The 23229-nt window shown below is 38.3% G+C and overlaps 1 protein-coding gene across 1 annotated transcript in view; it reads right to left on the bottom strand.

Moving 5' to 3' along the window:
• Window positions 1-236: 236 nt before the first annotated feature.
• The window catches only part of taok1b (TAO kinase 1b), a 49016-nt gene continuing 26023 nt past the window's right edge, over window positions 237-23229 (bottom strand). The window contains exons 2-20 of the mRNA XM_077195231.1: window positions 22414-22640; window positions 22234-22305; window positions 17686-17787; window positions 17521-17566; window positions 16376-16472; window positions 14175-14288; window positions 13998-14089; window positions 13812-13905; window positions 12209-12290; window positions 11920-12087; window positions 10822-11022; window positions 10581-10718; window positions 10056-10292; window positions 9549-9677; window positions 8099-8302; window positions 7731-7970; window positions 6421-6633; window positions 6081-6263; window positions 237-3702 (exon numbers count right to left, since the gene is read on the bottom strand). Coding sequence (XP_077051346.1) covers window positions 3187-3702; window positions 6081-6263; window positions 6421-6633; window positions 7731-7970; window positions 8099-8302; window positions 9549-9677; window positions 10056-10292; window positions 10581-10718; window positions 10822-11022; window positions 11920-12087; window positions 12209-12290; window positions 13812-13905; window positions 13998-14089; window positions 14175-14288; window positions 16376-16472; window positions 17521-17566; window positions 17686-17787; window positions 22234-22305; window positions 22414-22545 — 3060 coding nt within the window. The 5' untranslated portion in view covers window positions 22546-22640 and the 3' untranslated portion in view covers window positions 237-3186. The remainder of the gene's footprint in view (window positions 3703-6080; window positions 6264-6420; window positions 6634-7730; window positions 7971-8098; window positions 8303-9548; window positions 9678-10055; window positions 10293-10580; window positions 10719-10821; window positions 11023-11919; window positions 12088-12208; window positions 12291-13811; window positions 13906-13997; window positions 14090-14174; window positions 14289-16375; window positions 16473-17520; window positions 17567-17685; window positions 17788-22233; window positions 22306-22413; window positions 22641-23229) is intronic.

Raw genomic sequence — 23229 nt, 5'->3', positions numbered from 1 at the left:
TAAATCACTTGGAGGAAGCTGGGCATCTCTCTGTACGCAAGTCAATTTCTCCTCAATAGATATGATACCACAGTAAAGATCTCTATAACAAATTTGTGGACTTATTATCTGAATTCAAGACCACCGTGTTCAAAGGAATCAATATTGTTAATTAAATTGAACATTGATCATAAAAAGAATATACAGAGAAGACAACAATTTTTACACGTTAAAAGATACAAATGACAAAAACAATATATACTAAAATTACTTTATTACAGTTGATTTATTTGTCCAGTAGTCCCCTGCCAACAAAATGAGTAATTACAAACAAAACAGTAAATTTGTCCCCTTAAGTTTTCATAATTTTTGTATATTTTAATTCACTTGTAAGAGTTTTTTTTGTTATGAATAGTCATAACTTTTTGTAATCTCTGCAACATTCAGTTTTGCACAATCTATACATTTTAATACAGGTTATATATGGATTGCTATGGTAATGTTGAAAGCCGGAAGAATGAGAGGATGACCATCAAAAGAAAATGGTTGAAATACTGGTAAACGCACTGTACAGAGATGTACCACCTTCCTTGATTATTATTTATCCTGTTGTTTTCACACTTTTTCAAAGGTTCATTAAAACAAGGATGCTAAGATCTTCCAAAGAAATCTACTCTCATATAACAGGGCACACTGCTCTCCTTTGGAAAATACTACATGACCCTGTTTGCAAGAGTAAACACGATCACAATTTGAGCCTATGGCTGTTCCTCGGGTCCAGTGATTCCATTAGAGTACTGAATGTTATTAGATGATTGGCATGTTATATATAATCTCATGTTAATTTGTTACACTTGGCCCAAATCTTTAGGATTGGCTATACAATGGCTCAGTTGGTTTAGTTAGTCAGACTGAGATAGGCAACTTCATGTAATCTGCAATACCATGCATATACCCGAAGTGTGCCAAAAATAGTGTTCAGAATTGATAAATATTGTAGACAGCACTGACATTCCATACCGGAATTTATTTTCCTGGAAAAAAAATGTTTTTGAAGCTCTTCTGTAATAGGCATGATGGCAGTTGGAAATGTTTCTGGGTTTTTTGTTTTGTTTTTTGACCGAAACAAAAGAAACCCCATGGCATTTATGTTTCAGAATATTAAAGTTCACTGTTGGTTCACAGATAACAGAATATGAGTACTGGCACAAGTGAACATGGTAATTCATAGCTTTGAAAGCAAGGAGAGCAAGAAGCAAAGAGAGGACGATGGAAAAATCCATATAAAGAGTGATATCCTCTGTGTGAATCTAACTGCAGGGAAAATAAAATATTTTTTGGCTTCGCTTGACACCTCTGTAATATGTGTGTGTGTGTGTGTGTGTGTGTGTGTGTGTGTGTGTGTGTGTGTGTGTGTGTGTGTGTGTGTGTGTGTGTGTGTGTGTGTGTGTGTATATATATATACACACACACACATATTTATATATATAATTTTTTTCTCTTTTTAAATAATCAATATTAGAAACCAAGTTATTTTTTTTATTTTATCTTCACATTCAAGCAATTAAATTTTAGTCTAGTTTTAACTTGGGTCTCTCTTGATTTCCATTTATTTAAATTTCTAAATATACAATATACACAAATGTTTTCCTATACATCTCACTTAAAGCTGTCTTTTGGCTGTATACCCTTCCACCATAATGTTTTATATGCTATCTAACCTTGTTTTTCCAATGCATTTTTATTCACTTTTTGTTTTTCTACATGCTGTGATAAGTGTTCGGTTGGAGGGTGGGCAGCAGTCACTGGAGCTCTGGGGTGGGCATGGAAGAAACCAAGGCATTGCAGGGACGACAGCAGCGGCACCCACCGCCTGCCCAGCAAAAACATTCAGCGGTCTCAAGCCTACCCAACCTAGACCTCCCCACCCTTAAAATCCACACAACACGCTCTTGTAAAACCCAGCCTGAGAAAGGGGAGGAGGGGGCACCCGAGGTCCAGGAGATTTGCTCGTATATGATTGTAGTGATCTACTAAGAGTAGAAAGGGATGGTAAAGTGCTTTTCTGGGATGTTACGCTCAGTGAAAGAAGACGTGAATGTGACGGGCTATTCTCCTTTTGCATAGTTGTGATTGTTACCTTTGGCATCACTAAATCAAAAGACTAAAACGAACATTAATATACTTCCAACAGCTTTTGTCATACTGGTATCCAGAAGTGAAGATCTACCTTGCCAACATGCTTTAATGCTTATGTACATTCACATAGCAAACCCTGTTTTAAAGTGTCATTCTAGATATTCAGTCCAAGACACCCTCACTTTTCAAAACCTTCACATTAATGTAGTCATTTTGCACACCTAACTTAAAACCATCTACTACTACTGTATGTCCTTTTGGCATATAGAAATGGAACAAACCTGCTACACTTATAATCAGAACTTTAAGCTTTGTTTTCAAAAAACAACATGGCATCCTGCTCTCCACAGTTTTTAGTGGAGGGATGGCAATGCATGGCAAAATTATAAAATCACGATAATCCAATAATCAAAATAATACTCCTAGCAAAATCTTGGAATTTCACAGTATCCTTTCATAGTTAAAATCTGTTCTGGCACAAAATAGCATAAGGTTTATTAACACATTAAAACATTAGTGCTTTATAAAAGAATACGCAAGACAAAAATCAAGTGCACTGTAAAGCTTGATTCTTTCACATTCTGCTATCCAACCTATTCCTATCATTTCCCTTTGGATTCATATGCATTCAACTTCTACTCTTTGCAAACAAAGCCAGCCGAAACAACCTGCGAATAAGACCATGATAAAAACCCACTGCATAAAGACTTTCATACAATACACAGCATTCATTTATTCATTCTTACCATCACTAACATTCTCATATCAAATCTAACACGCTCTAAAATGCACATCGCATCACTGCAAAAATGACTGTGTCATTCTGGATTCTAGCTGAAGTTTGATAAAACAGGCCAGACTATTCTGACATTCTGACTAAATATATAGACATTCTCTACCTGGAACTTACAGTGAATGCATTTTGTGCTTGCCATGTGTATAAAATATGTATTTCGAGGACTAGAAACAAAGGAATGGATGTTAAAAAAAAGACCATGGTGCCCCTTTATCCCTTCCCCAATGGCATTTTAGGCCAAGACAGGTGTTGTGGGAGAGCAGCGGGGGATCTTACGTGTAGGACAGGTGCGAGCCATTGGAAATCTGAGAGGCGATACTGGCACTCCTGCTCATCCCCTGCTCACTGCGCCCCCCTGAGGTGGCCCGCCGTACTGCCTGGGGACTGTTCCGTAGCCCACTGCTTCCCCCACTCGAGCGCTGACTGCCTCCAGACCCGTGGTGGCCCCAGGGAGGCGGCCCCCCTGAAGACAGGCCGTGACCCCAGGGCTGCTGGATAGAGCCACCGTGGCTTGGGTGTTGGTGGTGGCCGTGCTGGCTGCCGCTGTGTTGCCCTCCCCAGTGTGACCCCTGAGAGCCTGCACCGTGCTGAGAGCCCCAGCTACTCTGGGCCCCTGGAAAGCTGTGGCTGTGTCCGTCGGACGAAGCCAGGCTGGAGAGCACCATGTTGCTGAAGCCCAGACGCATGCTTTCAGAGTCAAACGCCTCGATCTCCCGGGCCTGCTTCTCGAACAGACTGCGGATTCGTTCTGATCGCTCGTTCTGCAGGGCAACCATCTCCTCTTCAATCTGACCAAAACCAAAATAGAATCAGGTAACGCTTAAATGATGGCATGAAATTTTCCCAGCTGCTACTGGGATAGTTTAAGCTGGAATACACTATACAATGATTTTTGCAGTCTGGAGTGTGCCGAAAGTCAGAGCTATTCTGCAGATTTTGGGCAGTCAGAGTTGAGAGATTGCACAGAAAATTGCATAACATCTTTGATATTTTGAGCAGTGTTTTCATGTCATGCATCTCCAAGGTTTTTTGTGGTTGGAACCTCAGTCGGCAAGTGTATGATGCCTAGAGTTCAGATTTTATGTAGTGTATTCCAGCCTTTAGTCAAAATACGGTCTCAATTGTTGACCCTCATGTCATTCTAAAACTGCAACAAAAGAAGAATTCTTCTTTTATGTTCTAGAATCCGTAGAACATAAGTAGAATTTTTTTCAAAATTGCAGGGTCAACATCATTAATGGCAAAACATAGTAAGTGAATTTGACATGAATTTAGGCTAAACACATTCCTCAAAAAAAAAAGTTTGAGCGTTTTCACACCTGAAAGTCCGCACCAAGGTCCGAACCAAAGTTCACGTTTTGATACATTTTATACTTTCAGAAAGTTTTGGTTTGGTTTCACACTGCAATTATGCGAGCGCACTAAAGAACTTTACGTGACATACTTGCATCCTGTCGTCATCATCTATGTGGGCTGCATCTTGACTAGGGTTGGGTACCGAAACGCGGTGCCAATAGGGAACCGGTTCCGACGTAAACGGTAATAACCAGACCGAATAAGAACGAAAATTTCGGTGCCTGATTTCGGTGCCTGACTCTCTGTGTCATTAGGCGCACACACGCAAGGTCTCTCGCTCTCTCACTCTCCTTCTCCGCTGTGCGCGCACTATATGGTTTGGAGCACAGTCTGTTCTGTCTCGCATGCGCGCTCTTGCTCGCTCGCTCTTGATTCCGGGAGATTTTAACTAATTTGCGGGCATCAGGGAGACGTTATCAATATGCGGGAGACTCCCGGACCATCTGCTGATAGCGAGGGGATTAATGAAGATGCCGAAGACAAAACGCTCCAAGGTTTGGCTGCATTTCACGTGTAAAATTACGATTGCCATCAGAACCATGGTCAGAACGCCCTCTCTGTGCCGATTGTCTGAAGCCCATATAGAATCACTCCAATCCATTGGCTGATGGCACGGGCGCCGCCTCGACGCTCTGACGTCGTCATATTATATTAGCGCGCACATCATCTGCTCCCTCAGATTTCTCTGCTGAAAAAGGAAGCTTGTCGGCAGCGAACGCAGCGTCTCGTTCCCTATTCAGAGAACATAGGTTACACCAGCAACCAGAGACGTTCTCTTTCATAGGTTCACTCAACGCTGCGTAGCTAAGACGCAGTGGGAACGAAATACCAAAACTTGGGAACCTGGAGCCATGTCGAGATTATATTACCCTGGTAGTAATCTCTATTAATCTCCAGTATTATTACATTGTTTGATACAATATTGTTTTATTTGATATTATGTAAATGTGAATTTTTATTTTATATTGGTTGGTTTATCTATTATTACCATTTGTTACTTGTATTTATATTTACAAAGTGTGTGCGGTTTTGTTTTATTAAGTACCATTTCAAGAACCGTTTAAGCACCGGAACCGTTTAAAAAAATACCGAGTAGGTACTGGTATCAGATAAAACCCAACCGATACCCAACCCTAATCTTGACATTGATTGGTTTTTAAATGGACGTGCGTCCGACGTCAGCGTGTTGTCAATTCGGCGGGTAACTTTGACAACATGAATGAACAGACGCATATCGTTGCAACTATATTTGCAAAGTGTCTGCATTTTTGTGCGTTTTTTCCAGTTGACTTATTATTATGTCATCAGACCATACTTCAATTAAAAACCTAGTCTCCTCCTCTACCCGTGTGCTACCACGGCTCATTTTTCCTGCCACCTTCTGTTTTTACGGCTATGCGGGAACCACCGGAGCTTCCTGTAAAAGGTCTGAAAGTCCGAACCATACAGAAATGCTTTCAGACTAGAAACGAACCAAACCTTTGTTCAGTTTGATCCGGACCGAGACTACCTCTTTTCGTCGGACAAAATTTCATCTGTTTGGTCTGGACCGTGGTCCGGGGTAGGTTTCACACCTGTAATTTTAAATCGGACCAAACTGAAAAGTCCGAAAGTCCGGACCAAACAAGGGAGGTGTGAAGGGGCCCTTAAATGCTTCCGAACTTTCAACCTTTGTATTCCACTGGAAAAAAACAGTTTGAAAACAAACTTTCATTTTTGGGCGAACTATACCTTTAATTCTTATTCTGGAACGTCAAAAGCTCTTCCCCTGTAATTTCTGTAGTGTGCTGCTTGGATTTGTATCAGTTACCTTCTGTTCAAGAAGAGCCCTCCTCAGCGAAACCCTCTGCTCCAGCTCTTTCCTCTCACGATCGTGCTGCGAGTCCGTCTGCATTTTGATCTTGCTCTGATAGGCATTTAGCAACTCCAGCTCCTGCTGTAACTGCATCTTTAGCACCTGACATTCGGCCTCCTGTGCCTCGTCCAATCGCAGCTGAGGACCAAGGCGGGAGGTGGAGTTACATTTAGAATCAGTGTGTAAAGATTTTAGAAAAGATTTTTCAATTAGGATAACATTTTCGCCTTCTGCATTACAGAGGCGTCCTTCTTTGATGGCTTTACATGAAGCCACATAAGATGGGAGGACTCACAGCTTGTGTGGAGAGCATGTCATTGATGGAATGGTCATACTGCTCAGCGAGGATGGCTAACTTCCGTGTCTGCTCCTCTTTCAGCCTCTTCAGCACAGCCTTGTGGTCGGCCTTGGGTGTGGTTTCCAGGAGGTGGTTGCGCAGGGCTTTATACTGCCGTGTCTGGATCTTACACGTGTCCTGGAACTGCTTCTTGATCTGCATCTCTTTAGACTGATACAGATCAAAGAGGAGGAAAGGCTTACTTGCACCACAAAACTATTATGCACCAGTAGCGTAAACTTAAACGTAAATTAAGGTATGGCAGATTCTGGGTCTTGGCGCTAGTTTATGATACACATTTTGTAAGCTTTATATTCTAACCGCTAATCAGATATCTTTTGGCAGAATTCTAATGTCCTTGCAGTATGCAGCCAGAGGGTGGCACTCTAATGATGACTGATAGACTATTACACATGACAAACCTACAGATTGCTATCTTAATATTGCATTAATGTAGCATTTATTGCCTCCCAATGTTGTTTTAGAATGTTGTGTAGGAATTCCTGTGAGGAAAACAAATCCATGTCTATTCTCAGAACAAACACAACAGAACAGTTGTACATAAATGGGCACATTTAAACTAAAGGATTTATACATTCATTTATTCATTAATGTTCTCCCTGCCTGCATTGACACTATTATATGACAACTGAACTGAGCTGGAAGATGACATCACTGTTTTCTCCAGAGCGGCTATATATTTATATAAATTAAATTAATAACTTTTTTACAACAAAAATTAACCATCACTGGACTTAGTTACACTGGACAATGATGCTATTTTCTTCTAGATCTGCTGTATAGCCGAAACAAACTTTGTTGCATTATTTTCCTGTTATCACTGTAAAGCTACTTTGAAACAATCTGTATTGTAAAAAGCACTATATGAATAAAGGTGATTTGAATTAACTTGACTTGCCAACTAGTTACTGCAGACACATAGCTTAAGCGCACTGATCTTGGTCTTGGTCTGGAGCGAGGTTTATGCGAGGTAACGTGAAAATAAGTGGGGCAGTCTGAAATCTCGCAGATACACAGTGATACACGCTTGCCGAATCCATGCGCTAAATTTTAATATATCCTGCCACTTTACAACTCAAAATAGTCTAGAAAATCAGAAAAATATTTACAATTTTTTATGAATTCAGTGTATATAGAGGTCTATGTTTGGATGAATATTTTGGTGGGGCGCTGCCCCACAGGCCCTTACAGACGAGACGCGACTGGTATGCACTAAAAAAACAAGCATAGGCTTAAAGGAAACGCACCTTAAGGCTCTTGGGCTGCTGCCGGACCTCCATGACATGTTTGCGGCGCAGCTCTCGCTCTCTGCGTTTGTTATACTCTAGCTGGTTGGTGAGCTCAGTCTGATGCTGCAAACGGGTCAGCTCTGAACGCATCTTCTGGATGGTGCCCAGCTGCCTCACCTCCAGCTCCTGCATCGACTCATGTTGGCGGAGCAGCATGGCGTGTTCCAGATCTTTCTGCGTCTGCCGCTTATTAAGCTCCTGGATCAAGAAAACCTCGTCATTATATTTGTTTTCTTTGGTTCTTATCCAATTAAATCGAAGAAATCATGGATAGATTAGTCAATAATAAAAATAGACATTTGACAGTTTAGGAAAAGCAATATTACCTCCCGCACGAGGTCTTGCTCCACATTGTGTTTTGCAATGAGGATTCTGCGTTTAAAGCGGCGACATTCGAGCTCCAGGTACTGGCGCTGTCGGCGGAGAAGGTTGGCTTCCTCTTCTGCCTGGTAGTGCTGAAAGTCCTCCTTCCGCTTCGACAGCCACTCCTGCTTCTCCTTCTTAGGGGTGGACTGGTTCTCATTCAGCTCCTAAACAGAGTGGGAAACATTAATGGGATGTTGTTAAGCAGAAATACTTCATACAAATTTAGCTACTTATATTTATATAAATAAAAAATTTATATTTGCAATCTACTTGAATCTACTTAGTAACAATAAGTCTTTCTCATCCTCTAGGACAGGGATGGGCAACTCCGGTCCTCGAGGGCCACTGTCCTGCAGAGGTTAGCTCCAACCCTAATTAAACACACCTGAACAAGCTACTCAATGTTTTCAGGATTACTAAAAAATAATTTTTGTCAGGGTTGGAGCTAAACTCTTGCAGGACAGTGGCCCTCGAGGACTGGAGTTGCCCATCCCTGCTCTAGGATGTACACTGAAAATTGTCAAACGGCTGAACAATAGAGAAAAATTACTTTTTAGTAGTGATGCTGAGAATTCTTTTTTTTTTTTATGAAACCAAAAATAAAAGTTAATTTAATAATTAATCCATGAAATTTATTTAATAATCAACACTCAAAACTATTTTTTATATAATTATTTAAATTGCATATAAGGTGTTTTAATTGATTATATTATAATATTTTTAATCTGATTTGTTGAAATTTAAACGGTGGCTATGATAAAGGTTTGTGCGTTTTCATGGCAGATTTATTCAAACATGCATTAAATAATGAAGACAACATGTTAAGTAAAAATAATGAATATGTAATATAGCGCATATATTTAGCAAAATGTTCCTTATCTAGAGTTTTCTAGTTAGCTAACCAGCTACAGACATTGAATTGCTATCTTGAGGTAAATATAAACTGATGCAACATTGTTTCAGTCATGGAAAAAGTCAATAAAATAGCTTGTAAACACTGAGCGATTACACAAGACATGGTGCATTTCAGTAACTTGTTTCTTCCAACATACCTTCTGATGTTCATTCATGTTTATTTTGTGCTATAAACAGCAAAGTTTACCTGTTGTAGTTTATCCACGAAAAAGTCAGTCTAAGGAGAAGTACTAATTAAATGTCAATGTCTCAGTCAATGATTTTGGCCCTTAAAAATAGTTTCAGCCAAAAACAAACAACAAAAGTGCATCTCTAATTTTCAGCTGTATTGACCATGCCCACTTTCCTGCTTTTTCACTTATCTTGATTCATTTGCACTGTTCATGCAAAAAGATCTCATAATAGAGGTCAATCTAGGTGGAATTACACCTAAATGAAAAACACAATTGGTAGATTCATAGGTGGGCAAAAAGCCTTGTTTAAATATGCCTATACCTCTTTCAGTTGCTCCTTGCGTAGCTTGTACTCCCGTTTCTGTGACTCCAGGAAGCTACTAAGCTCTTTCTTCTGCTGGGCTTGAATGTGCTGTTGGAATTTCTTCTCATCATTGGCAAATGACTTGGCCTTCAAGACAATATTCATGAAAATGTGAAATAAAGTAATTAATTAATTAATTAAATATTAATAGCTTTGTGCACAGAGCCTTTGTCATAATGAAGCAGAACAGGAACCTCCCCTTGCAACAAAGTATGAAGCACATAATTCTCAAGAATTTCATTTTATGATGTAACATTAAGATTTGTCTTCACTGGAATTGAGAGGTCTCGCTTACAGTTAATCAGAAAGGGGCGTCACATACTTTTGGTCAAGTTATGTATATGAAAGATATTATTATTTGATTAAGTAACCGTTTGAATGGCATATGAGGAAGAGGGGAATTTCCGATTCCTGAGCAGTTTTCAGGTGGAATTCCATCATGTGACGCGTCTCGTGTGCACTTACATCTTTCTCAATGGCTGCTTGGTTTTTCTTCACAAGTTTCTCTATCTCACTGGCAAAGCTGTTCCTCTGGGCCTCCAGCTCTTTGTCCAGTCTCAGCCTGTGTTCGTCCATCTCCGCTTTCAGTTTGTTCTCCAGGGCCATAAGGTGCTTCTGGTGCTGCCGTCTCATGCGCTTGTAACCGGACATCTGCTCCCTCAGCTCAGAGTCCTGTTCGTGTTCCTGCATCTGTCGTGTCACCTGAAAGAGGCAAGAGGAGGGACACAAGGAAGAGGCAAGAGGAGGGACACAAGGAAATTAAGGGACAGTGAAGAGAGGAATAAAATTGATCAAGAACATTTCAAGAACCTGAGACTGGAAGTGAACAATAAATTATTGTGATGTCATTCATTTTTCACTGTGTCTACACTGGAAGCGACCAATGCCACGGTTTATCGGTTATAATACGAGCAATTCAGTTTTGACAAGTCCGATGTGGACACTAGGGTTGTGAAGCATTTCAGTACAGATCCAACTTGTCTGGTTTACCAGTGAGGCTGTGCGGATGGTGGCAAAGTGCTCAGGGTTGCGATGGTGTTTGCGCTGTGGGGGCTGTGCAGGTGGCGCCTGGGCTTCTGAGGGACGAGGATGTGTTTCAGGATCCTCAGGGTAAACCTCCTCCCTTTCCTAATGGACACAAAAACAGGAAAATGTTTTTTCACCATTCATCTCTGATTTGGGTTATACTGAAGGTTTCTGTGATATTTTAAGAAGAGGTGTGTGAACGTACAGGTTTCAGATGTATGACCGAACTATTAGACATAACGGTGTGGTCTTTCTCCAGATCAAGTTCACTCTTGTCATCGGCAGCATCAGGAAGGCTGTTCACTGAGCTGCTCTGAGAGCTTGCACTGATTGACATGCTGGGAATGGACTGATTACTGCCCACACTGCTCACTGTGCCCGTGCGACCAGTATTGTGCTCCGACTCCTGAACACACACACACAAAAAAACAGCAGTTCAGAGAACAGCAGTAAACAGTGATATAAAAAACAACAACTCTATGTTAGTCAAAAAACATTGTGTGGCTTAAAAAGACTGAGATCATGACTGACAATTCTTATAATTAAGTTTTAAAAAATGTTATTAAATAAACTTCACAACTTTGTGTTAAACCTGATAGTCATGTTATTCACCAGGATTTGAGAATGACCCAAAGATTATCCTGTACTTACAAAAGGAGAACATTCATACTTTTTTCAAAAGTGTTCAGTTTTAAAGGTACACTATGATTTTTTTGTTGTTGTTAAACATTAATTTAAATAACTAGTCAATAAATCATCAATCCTTCTTCCAAAACGTGTTTTTATTTTACCCTGATTTACTGTGGGTAATTTCATATATACATCGCTCGCCCATCTCATCATATCCGTAAATGGAGATAAACTGTCATATGTAGCCCTCTAAGAGGGTTCTTTTTAAAGCATAATCTATTGTGAAGGATCATTTCATTATGGCGTAGCGCTGTGCTGGAATGTATTTTCAAGGAAGTACCTTGTCTATTAATGGGTATAGCTACAGTAACATTTGGATCAAGTCAGCTTGAGATCCATTTCCATCTAAATTGGTTATATCTATTAAGCCTAGTAGTGAATATTTTATGAGCTGTAGGATAACCATATTATATAGCCGAAGCACAACCAAAACAACGTTCTTTCTGCAAAATGCATGCAGTGTTGTTTTTTAACCGCTAAAGGGCCAAAGTTACATAGTGTACCTTTAAATTAGATTTTGAACACTCAGATCTTCACTCAGACATTTGGACTCCAATTTATATGAGTCAATCAATGTTAAAGCACTGGAACTTGGGATGGTTTGAGATCTGACCTCATCCCCCTCCTGGGTCTCAGTGGTCGGCCCATTGTGGGACTCTTGAAAGAGGATCTTCTTCATCTTGCGATACTGCAGGTTGTCCAGCTCTCGGACTGCATCTTTTGTCCGCAAAATTAAATCCATCAGAACAGATTCTGGCCTCTCTCGCAGGACGAATGCATGCTATTGTTTTTGCAAAGAGTGCAGAAAATAAGGCAGTTAACTAAGTATTCAAGTGGATTATTAAGACTAACAAACAAAAAGGTTATTTAAATTTCTTGATAATTCAATGCAAAGTGAACACCTGCAACAGATCCTCAGAGTGTGGTCGGTCTTGGGGGATTTTCTGAAGGCAAGAGTCAACAAAATTTCTAAAATAATCCGTCCTGAGGAATGAGAATAACACAGCAGGTTAATCGACTTGCTAATCCCTGATTTAAAGCGATCGAGTCACTTCAGAAAATTTGGACAAAGCCGCTCAATTCATATGGATTAGTTTTACGTTCTCTTTATGAACTTTTTGAAGCATAAAAGTGGTAGTTGCAAAAGCTGTCAACGGAGGGACAGAAATCACCGTCAAAAAAATACCTTTATTTGTGTTTCAAAGATGAACGAATGTCTTACGGGTTATGGAACAGTCTTATGGAATGATATGAGGGTGATTAATGATAGAATTTTCATGTTTGGGTGCCCTAACCCTTTAAATCAGAGACTTAAATTAATTTGATTGCCCAGATATTCGCAATTCACATGGAATTTTTTTCAAATAAATAGAATGCAAAAAAAAAAAAAAAAAAAAATCACCGCAATATTTGATTTACTACCTAGCCTTAAAGGTGCATTGTGTAATATTTCTGAGGATCTATTGACAGAAACGCAATATAAGATCCATAACTATGTTTTCAGTGGTGTATAAAGACCTTGCATAATGAACCGTTATGTTTTTATTACCTAAGAATGAGACATTTATACCTCCCATAACTGCGGGTTCCCTTACATTGAAATGCGCCGACATGTTTCTACAGTAGCCCTAAACGGACAAAAGCGTTTTGTTACTATGTTGCCCTTCGTGCAAGGAAGCAAGCTTAGTTCAGCGAATAAAACACTGACACAATGATGAACAAGTAACAATAATATTCGCAATAGCATATAGTTTTACTGAATAATTAAGTAAACATATTTCTTAATTTATCCTTTTAAAGAAACCTCATTGCTGAACTGGCTACTCGCTGCTTTCTCAGACTATGACATATTTTCCTGTTGGCCACCTAAACTTTTGTTGGTTGCAATTCGTAACCTCACCACTAGATGCCACTTAAAAAATAAAAACACACACACTGCACCTTTAATGCAAAAAATAAATAAATAAAATAAGATTAAACTTAAATAAGAATAATGGTTTTGAACAAATAAATCTAACAGAATTTATTTAGTAGATCTACTAAATAAATGCTGTTAAGATTTATTTATTTATTTAAATCTATTTATTTAGTATCATACCATAGAGAGTAGAACAAAAAGGGAAACAATTTAAAGAAAATAAACTTAATATTTTCCAAATTATATTTTACGCATATTTGTTATATACAATTTTACACGGTATAAATTGGTTCTCTGGATATGAAACAATATAGCTGCCTTTTAAATTTTAGGATGGGGTCTCACATGAGAAAGATCATATTTGGGGTTTCTGTGGCATCTAAAAGACAAAAAAACCCTGCTATAGATTACTAAAGACAACACTAGAGTTTCATGTTCGAAATGATCATCACTAAATAATTTAATTAAGTAAATTGATATAAATAACTAATACATCAAATAGTACATTACTATAGTACGTTTTAGGATGAAACTGATCATATTTTGGGGTCATCTAAAAGATTGAAAACCTGTGTTAGATGACTCACCATTCACTTGACTGCAGTGTGGGACTCTCATTCTGCGCTATATGGTATAAGGCACTCATCGCATTCATGTTAAACAAAGGAGGCTTCCTTTCCGCTACAGCAAAAGGGAGAGGCAAAAGTAAGCTCGACTTTCACACTGTGAAAGACGCACAATTCAATTTATGATGAGCAGCACTTCTTCGTCACCTAGTTCTACGCAGGTGATCCCAAGAGACCAGATGTCAACCTTTCCATCATACTGTCCCTCGTCCATGGCTAAAATCACTTCAGGGGCCATCCTGAGAGGAGACGGGTGTGTTAGTAACCAGGCTGTGTCAATGGAGTCAATATTACTCAGAAATATTACAATATTACTCAGCTCACCAATATGGTGTCCCCACAAAAGAGTTGGCTGGAGAGGCGATGGAGGCAGAACCAAAATCTGCCAGTTTGACTTGTCCAGGCTCGGTCAGTAGGATGTTACCAGCTTTGATATCCCTGAGTTAAGATGACAATATACACAGAATAATCAACGTTTTCTTTGACACCCACAGGTAATGCAGTTGAAGACTTTCCACATTTCAAATCCAATCAACAACCCATGCATGGAACCAAGTCCCCATCCTACATTTTATTTTTATGTTTCCATAATCAGTAATACTCAGATGTATCCCACAATATCAAAAAAAAAAAAGAAGATCTATTACTACTTATGTTTCATTGTAACTTTATTTGTGAGACTTTGTGACCATAAGAACCATACAGGTGCTGGTCATATAATTAAAATATCATCAAAAAGTTGATTTATTTCAGTAATTCCATTCAAAAAGTGAAATTTGGATATTATATTCATTCATTACACACAGACTGATATATTTCAAATGTTTATTTCATTTAATTGTGATGATTAAAACTGACAACTAATGAAAATCCCAAATTCAGTATCTCCAAAAATTAGAATATTACGTTAGACCAATACAAAAGAAGGATTTTTAGAAATGTTCCAACTGACAAGTATGAACATGAAAAGTATGAGCATGTACAGCACTCAATACTTAGTTGGGGCTCCTTTTGCCTGAATTACTGCTGCAATGCGGCGTGGCATGGAGTCGATCAGTCTGTGGCACTGCTCAGGTGTTATGAGAGCCCAGGTTGTTCTGATAGTGGCCTTCAGCTCTTCTGCATTGTTGGGTCTGGCGTATCGCATCTTCCTCTTCACAATACCCCATAGATTTTCTATAGGGTTAAGGTCAGGCGAGTTTGCTGGCCAATTAAGAACAGGGATACCATGGTCCTTAAACCAGGTACTGGTAGCTTTGGCACTGTGTGCAGGTGCCAAGTCCTGTTGTATAATGAAATCTGCATCTCCATAAAGTTGGTCAGCAGCAGGAAGTATGAAGTGCTCTAAAACTTCCTGGTAGATGGCTGCGTTGACCTTGGACCTGAGAAAACACAGTGGACCAACACCAGCAGATGACATGGCACCCCAAACCATCACTGACTGTGGAAACTTTACACTGGACTTCAAGCAACGTGGATTCTGTGCCTCTCCTCTCTTCCTCCAGTCTCTGGGACCTTGATTTCCAAAGGAAATGCAAAATTTACTTTCATCAGAGAACATAACTTTGGACCACTCAGCAGCAGTCCAATCCTTTTTGTCTTTAGCCCAGACGACATGCTTCTGACGGTGTGTCTTGTTCAAGAGCGGCTTGACACAAGGAATGCTACAGCTGAAACCCATGTCTTACATACGTCTGTGCGTGGTGGTTCTTGAAGCACTGACTCCAGCTGGAGTCCACTCTTTGTGAATCTCCCCCACATTTTTGAATGGATTTTGTTTCACAATCCTCTCCAGGGTGTGGTTATCCCTATTTCTTGTACGCTTTTTTTTCTACCACATCTTTTCCTTCCCTTCACATCTCTATTAATGTGCTTGGACACAGAGCTCTGTGAACAGCCAGCCTCTTTGGCAATGACCTTTTGTGTCTTGCCCTCCTTGTGCAAGATGTCAATGGTCGTCTTTTGGACAGCTGTCAAGTCCGCAGTCTTCCCCATGATTGTGTAGCCTACAGAACTAGACTAAGAGACCATTTAAAGGCCTTTGCAGGCGTTTTGAGTTAATTAGCTGATTAGAGTGTGCCACCAGGTGTCTTCAATATTGAACCTTTTCACAATATTCTAATTTTTGGAGATACTGATTTTGGGGATTTCATTAGTTGTCAATTATAATCATCAAAATTAAAAGGAATGAACACTTGAAATATATCAGTCTGTGTGTAATGAATGAATATAATATCCAAATTTCACTTTTTGAATGGAATTACTGAAATAAATAAACTTTTTGATAATATTCTAATTATATGACCAGCACCTGTATGTTCGTGAATCAGACTATAGTGGTCTGTATGTTTGTCGCCCCTTGCATTGAATTCAATGCAGACTCCCAGAGTATTCCAACAAGGTTTCCTGCCTTCAGAGCAAGAATGCAAAATCTATTAGCGGAACCAATGTCATGAAATTAATTTGGTTCCTTTGGAACCAGTTCTCGATTCCCAACACTATTAGGAAAAGAAAAAACCACAAACCTGTGAATCATGTTATGGGAATGAAGGTAAGCAAGGCCCTGCAAAGCACCATGTGTAATTGCTGCAATCTCAATTTCCTGAAGGGGCTTCTTGTGAACTAAACAAAAAAAAAAAACAGTAAAGTTGCAAGTGACAATGATTTACATTTCATTAATGCATTTGACAGACCTTTTATCCAAAGTGATGTACACTGCATTCAAGATATACAGTACATTTTGTCAGTTCTTGCATTCCCTGGGAATCAAGCCCATAACTTGGTGTTGCTAGCTCTATGCTCTATTATTTTAATAATACATCTAAATATTAAAGGCACAGTATATAATTTATGCCGCTAGAGGTCGCATATTCAAAACAGTAACAAAGGCATAGTTTGATGACGCTGTGAAGGAGCGTGGAATGATGGGAGTTGACAGGACTCAAATCATGTTGATGAATGAGGTATGAAATGAAATTTAAATTTGATCACATGATTTTATTTAATTTTAATTAGCCGTAAGTAACGTAATGTTCATTGCTAAATTACTACTCATACATGTCACTTTATTTGTCGAATTAAATGGTGGGGTAACGCAGCACAGTTTTACGTGTACAAAACTATTAAACTAAAAGTACATTTAAACATACCCACAGCTTTTGCAAAAAGTCTGACTTACTATTTAAGTTATGTTTAACACATACTGTGCATTTAATTACACTGCCATAGACTTGTAAAACAGTGTTAGGAAATGCCACACTGATATTGATCCTTGTTTTATTTCTTATCTTGTCCAAAAGTCTTCTTGGGTAATTTCTTATTTTTGGTGACAAAACCTGCTTTCTACGGCACCAAAAGTAGAAACCGATGATGACGGCATTGACAGGCGACGCAATGAGGAGAGACGTTACACTGGTTAAAATTGCGAATTTCTCTGGATTTAAACATTGTTGTAAATATTTGGGATAATGTTAGTACACAAGTGAATAAAATATATGACACTGTGCTGGTGGTCATTGTGTCATTGTGACATACGGACATTGTGTTTTTAAAGCTTTGATTTGATCATAACTAATTTTTGAAGAAATAAACAAATAAATAAATAAACACCCATATTTTGGATGAAATACTGATCATGCTTCCACATGAAGTCAAATGTTTGGCATCTCACCTTCAAGGAGGTCCGAGGCTGAGCCCAAACAGTACTCCATGACAAGCTGAAGAGGGGGAAAAAGATGATAAAATGAATATTGTGTTTATGCACTCATTAACATGTCATGCCAAAGAGTGATAGTGAGAATGAGTGATTCAGAAGAGAAAAATTAAGAGATCTTACCCATGCTGTGTGTTCCCGCAAGTAGCATCCTTTATACTCTATGCTGTTTGGGTGTTGTATTCTCTGGAGGAACTTGACTTCCTTAATGATATCCTGCCATTTCTAAGTAAAGAGAAGAAAGCATCAAGTCAAACGGTTTTCTTTCAAATTGGCTGGAAAAGCATACAATGTATTCCAATTTTCCACTGGATCACTGTATCCACTATTGACACGAGCAGACTGGACATATCGATTTACTAGTACAGGTCCTGGAGAAGAAAGTCAGTCCTAAAAGCTTCTGAAGGATTCTTTGCAGAGATTATGTGTAATCCGATTACTGCTAATCTGAAATTACAAAGGAAATGCTGCCACCAGCTAAAGTATGAATGGCATTGGTGCTTCACTTCAATCTGAGGTGTTACAGGAGATTTAATGTGAGCAATTGACTTTAATTTGCTCGTATGATACTGAGCCAAGTCACTGTTTGAGAGCCAACCCATAGTTGTTTGTGAGTATGAAAAAAAGAGACTAAAATGCATATTAGTTTGGAATAATCAAGTTTTCATGTTTTTCATACAATTGTCTTTCACCAAGGCAGCATTTGATCAAAACTACAGTAAAAATTATATTGTGAAATATTATTACTAGGGCTGGGACGGTTATCGCATTACCGCAATACCGTGGTCACGTGACTCCAACCGCGGGTCTGAGCTCATCACCGTCATCACCGCAAAAAAAAAACATTGGTCTGCAAATGTGCACGTTGTGTCTAATGACATGGATTCATTGATTCTAATGACATTGTGTCTTGCATGGATTTAAGGTTTTCTAAACAAAACTTATCAAAAGATGGAGCAAATCCGATCTTTCGCGAGTTGGGGAGCGCAATGTTCCATAACACAATAACATTACATTTGTATTAGAGACGCGCGGATGGGCTGTTATTATTTCATCCGCAACCGCATCACAAAACTATGTAAGCTTGTTTCCGCCACAGAATGAAAAATAAAAAAGGTAATTGCGACTTTTTATCTCACAATTCTGATTATTTCTCAGAATTTTGAGATATAAAGTCAGAATTGCATGATATAAAGTCGCAATTGCATGTTATAAAGTCAGAATTGCGTGATGTAAAGTTGCAATTGCTTGTTATAAAGTTTGTGAGATTGTGAGATATAAACTATTCTGAGAGGAATAAAAAGTCAGTCTTTTTTTCCCCCATAGAATTGGACTTTATAACACAATTCAAACTTTATAACACTCAATTGCGACTTAATATCACGCTATTCTGACTTTATATCTCGCAATTCTGACTTTATAACACGCAATTGTGACTTCATTTCATGCAATTTTGACTTTATATCTCGCAATTCTAACTTTATAACACGCAATTGCGACTTTATTTCACGCAATTCTCGCAATTGTGAGAAAATTAAAAATAATTTTGTTTAAAAGTAGACATTAAGCTTTCTATTTATTTCTCATGTCTGTGAGGCAAGTTCATTTATGAGACGAGCTCCAGTTCAAGTGCAAGAGATCGCGCCCGCACCTCCACGTCCTCCTGATTATATGTCTGCTATATTTGCTTCTTATTTATTAATTCCAGGCAATTAGTTAATGAAACCGTGATTAAAATTAAGATACAATTTATACAAAACGAAATTTAATTTAAAGAAAGTCTCTCTAAAAAAAAACCTCAAAGTGGGGGTGGTATTTAAAGAGTATTTTTTTCTTTGTATTTAAAGCAGAATATCTTGCTTTTCAACCGCAGTTAGAAAAAATCCATACCGCCCCAGCCCTAATTATTACAATTTAAAATAGATTTTCTTCTATTTTAACACATTTTAAAATGTAATTTATTCCTGTGACAACCACTATTCCAGTCTTCAGTGTCACATGATCCTTCAGAAAATTGTAAAATGCTGATATAGTGCTAGATTATTTTAAGTTATTAATAATTGAGTACAATTAATAATAGTTGTTATTATCAATCCTGGAAACAGTTTTTGCTGCTTAATATTTTTGTGAAAATCATGCTTTTCTGAATAGAAAGTTTTAAAGAACAGCATTTATTTGAAATGGAAATATTTTGTAACATTATAAATGTGTTTATTCATTGTCACTTTTGATCAAATAAAAGTTCCATTGATTATTTTTTATATCCTACTTACCCCAAACTCTTGAATGGTATGGTTGCCACATAAATGTTAACCCTCTCAGGTCTAAGGGTTTTTGGGGTCCTTGAGGTGTTCTGACATGCTCTGACATTTGTGCTTTTTTCAGGTATTTATAAACATGTTAATGGCAAAGGTGTAAATTCACTATATATAGCACAAACGGGGCTACCGTAATATGTGAGCAACATGTATGTACATGTTTGTATTTTTGAGAGAATATTGCTTATGCATGGATATTGAAAAAACTAAAACTTAAAGTGTCTGAAATAAGGCCACAAAAGACATACTAATTATGTGTCCACAAGACTTTTGACTAATGAGTGTTGTTGCCTAGAATTTTTGCTTCAAAATGATCTGAAAATCATCCTGCCTAATAATTTACACAAAACAATATATTGATTTAAATTTTATAAGACACCTTTTGTTTGGAAAGGCAATATGCGTGGAGGCGTGTCCACACCTGAGAAGACAAAGGCCGGATAATGTGCCGCATAATGAGCTGCATATTAATTAGCCCTTTCACACATGGTGTGTCACAGGGTCCCAAAGAATGCAAGGACAAAAGAAATGATCTATATATACATATTTTACAATTAGAAATTGTAACCAATTACAAATAGGTTACAATTACAACAACAATTACAATTTTAACAATATTTCAAGTGTATTGCTTTGTAAAAAGTATACATTTTATCATGCGTATTAAAAAAGGTAAGGATTCATTAGTTTGAATATTGGAACAAACACTATAATAACATCTTAGTTGATAATTCAATATACCTACTTTATTTTTGACAAAACATCATACTATAGTATATTTAACTATGAGCAGAAATTGGTGAACAAAAGCTTACCTATTTAATGTGACAGTTTTTTTACAGTCAAAACTTTATAATCTATCCAAAACTAATCACAAAATCTTGTCTAAACATTCATATTTAGTCTGTAACATACTGTGTATGATATATTAGTATATACATGTGAATTTGCAGCTTGTTGCTTATACAGACATTTTATTTCAACATATTTCAGTCTATTTTTACTCATCTTAGTAGGCTATAGCAATATAGTTTGGATGTGTTCATGTAAACATAACGTTTACTAATGTAGGTGCGAGAGTGAATGAACGGCACAGACACGCGCTGTATAACTGTAGTAAACAACAGTGCGCGCGCCTGTCCCGTTCATTCATCATTTAGCCTACACACAGACACGCAATTCATATTTAAACAGTCTTTTTGCGGTTTACAGTCAGACACTATTCAATATCGCGATTAGAACAAAGCACTTAAGAATAAATGACTTACTACATCAGCTGGATCCGTTGCTCCTCGAAATGAAACTACCACTTCTGGTACATTTTCCAGGGTTATTAGATAGTATTATTCCTCACACCGAAAGGATACGCTGTGTACACAGCTGTACAAGATACTTACTAAACACGATGTGTTTTATAATCCAGCTGGTGGGCGTTTACATGTTTGAATGGCTTGCCTTAGATCATTTGCGTTTCAATACCGCGCGCTCTCCGTGGGCGTGGCACATTAACGCGTAATGAGGTATAATGAGCTGGAAAGAAAAATACTGACATCTCTCTCTTTTCATACAGATTACATAAACTGAGAATATTTGTTTTTTATATAAATTAATTCATTTAAAAGAAGAGAGTTCAAGCTTCATTATGGAAAAACACTCGTGCCTGTATGACAAGTATTCGCGGAATTACACTTAATTTTCGGACGCGTTTCAGAATGGACTTAACTGACAGAGAGAAGGCAGAACGCGCATCATGTTTGTTTTTCTTTATTTGGCGAAAAGCACAACACTTTGTTTTTATTGTGAGTATCCACAAAAAAAATAGACACTTATCAGGATCTAATGATGTACAACACTTAATATGTAAATTTTGAGTTTCTTTTCAGAGTATTTTGAGTTTCTTTTGCACTGATAAGAAAAAAAGCGAGACTCAGAGGGTTAAGCAGAAAAAAAAATTCAACATTGATAATAATAATAATACTAAATGTTTCTTGAGCACCAAATCAGCATATTCGAATGATTTCTGAAGGATCATGTGACACTGAAGACTGGAGTAATGATGCCGAAATTCAGCTTTGAATCACAAAAAAATGACATTTTATAATATATTAAAATAGAAAAAAAGTTTTTTTTTTCAATTGTAATATTTCACAATATTACAGTTTACACTGTATTTTTGATCAAATAAATGCAGCCTTGGTGAGCATCAGAAGCTTTTTTCAAAAACATGAAAAAAGTCTTAGAAGTGTAATGCAATCATTTCTATCACTGTGCCACCCTCAAAAGGAAAAGCTGAATCCACAACCAAACTATTGCATGACTGTATGTAATGACTCTGGAATGTAGGAAAACTTACCTCATTAGACTGTTTCCCACTGTAGGACATCTTCTTGATGGCCACCACCTCTGCAGTCCGCACATCCCGTGCCTGAGCAATATACACATCTGATATTTCACAATTTAATCTCCCCAAAACTTCATAATGTACTGTAGCATGCATTAAAATGACAAATCCTATGAAATAGATAAAACATACAAAATAGACCGCGCCAAAGCTGCCATGACCAATCTCACGGAGGTCTGTGAAGAGCTTCTCGGGGTCCTCCTTGAAGAAGAGATCTGAGATCTCGGGGTCCTTCAGACTCCCTGCCCTGCTGGTGGAGGGCATGCTGCGAGCCGGGGCCGCGCTCGCAGGGGACTATCTGGCCGTCAGGCCCCGCTGGTTACTCATCTGCCAGAGGGAGGCAGTGTACGCATAGAGACCTGCAGGTAAACAAATATAATCAACACATGTAATAGAGTTGACACTATATCAGGCTTCAGGCTATAGACATTTTGAAAAAATAAATAAATAATAATAAAAACCTTCAGAGTTTTAATCAAATTCCTCATTCATTTCTTTTTAGATGTATCCTGTTTTGACAATGAATCACACCCAAAATAGAAGACTGGGTGTCTAACACCCCATCGTTTTTTACGGAATCTATTTAATTGCTTTATATAACAAACAGATTTTAATTTAGACTTAGGCCCTGTCCACACGGACACGGGTATTTTTATAACCGTGACTTTTTTTACGCGGTTCGGCCGTTCGTCCACACGAAAACGCACTGAAACCGAACATTTTTGAAAACCCCTGCCAGGGTGAGGATTTTCAGAAACGCCGGTTACAGTGTTGTCGTGTAGACAGTGAAACCGGGGTTTTTGCCTTGCGACGTCAGAGTGTGCGCCGTTATCAGCTGTGTTTGACATCAGATTTGCGCTTCTGATTGGCCAACGTGGCTTTAGGGTTAAGGTTTATATCACCGCCTGCTGGCGTGGCATGCTCTTGACCGCGCTTGATTGCGTGTTT

Source organism: Siphateles boraxobius, unplaced genomic scaffold (genome assembly GCF_051911475.1).
Source record: "Siphateles boraxobius isolate OS27281-9 unplaced genomic scaffold, OSU_SipBor_1 11, whole genome shotgun sequence".
NCBI classification, from domain to species: domain Eukaryota; kingdom Metazoa; phylum Chordata; class Actinopteri; order Cypriniformes; family Leuciscidae; genus Siphateles; species Siphateles boraxobius.
Note: the sequence above shows the minus strand (reverse complement) of the source record. Positions and strands in the feature narration are given on the sequence as shown.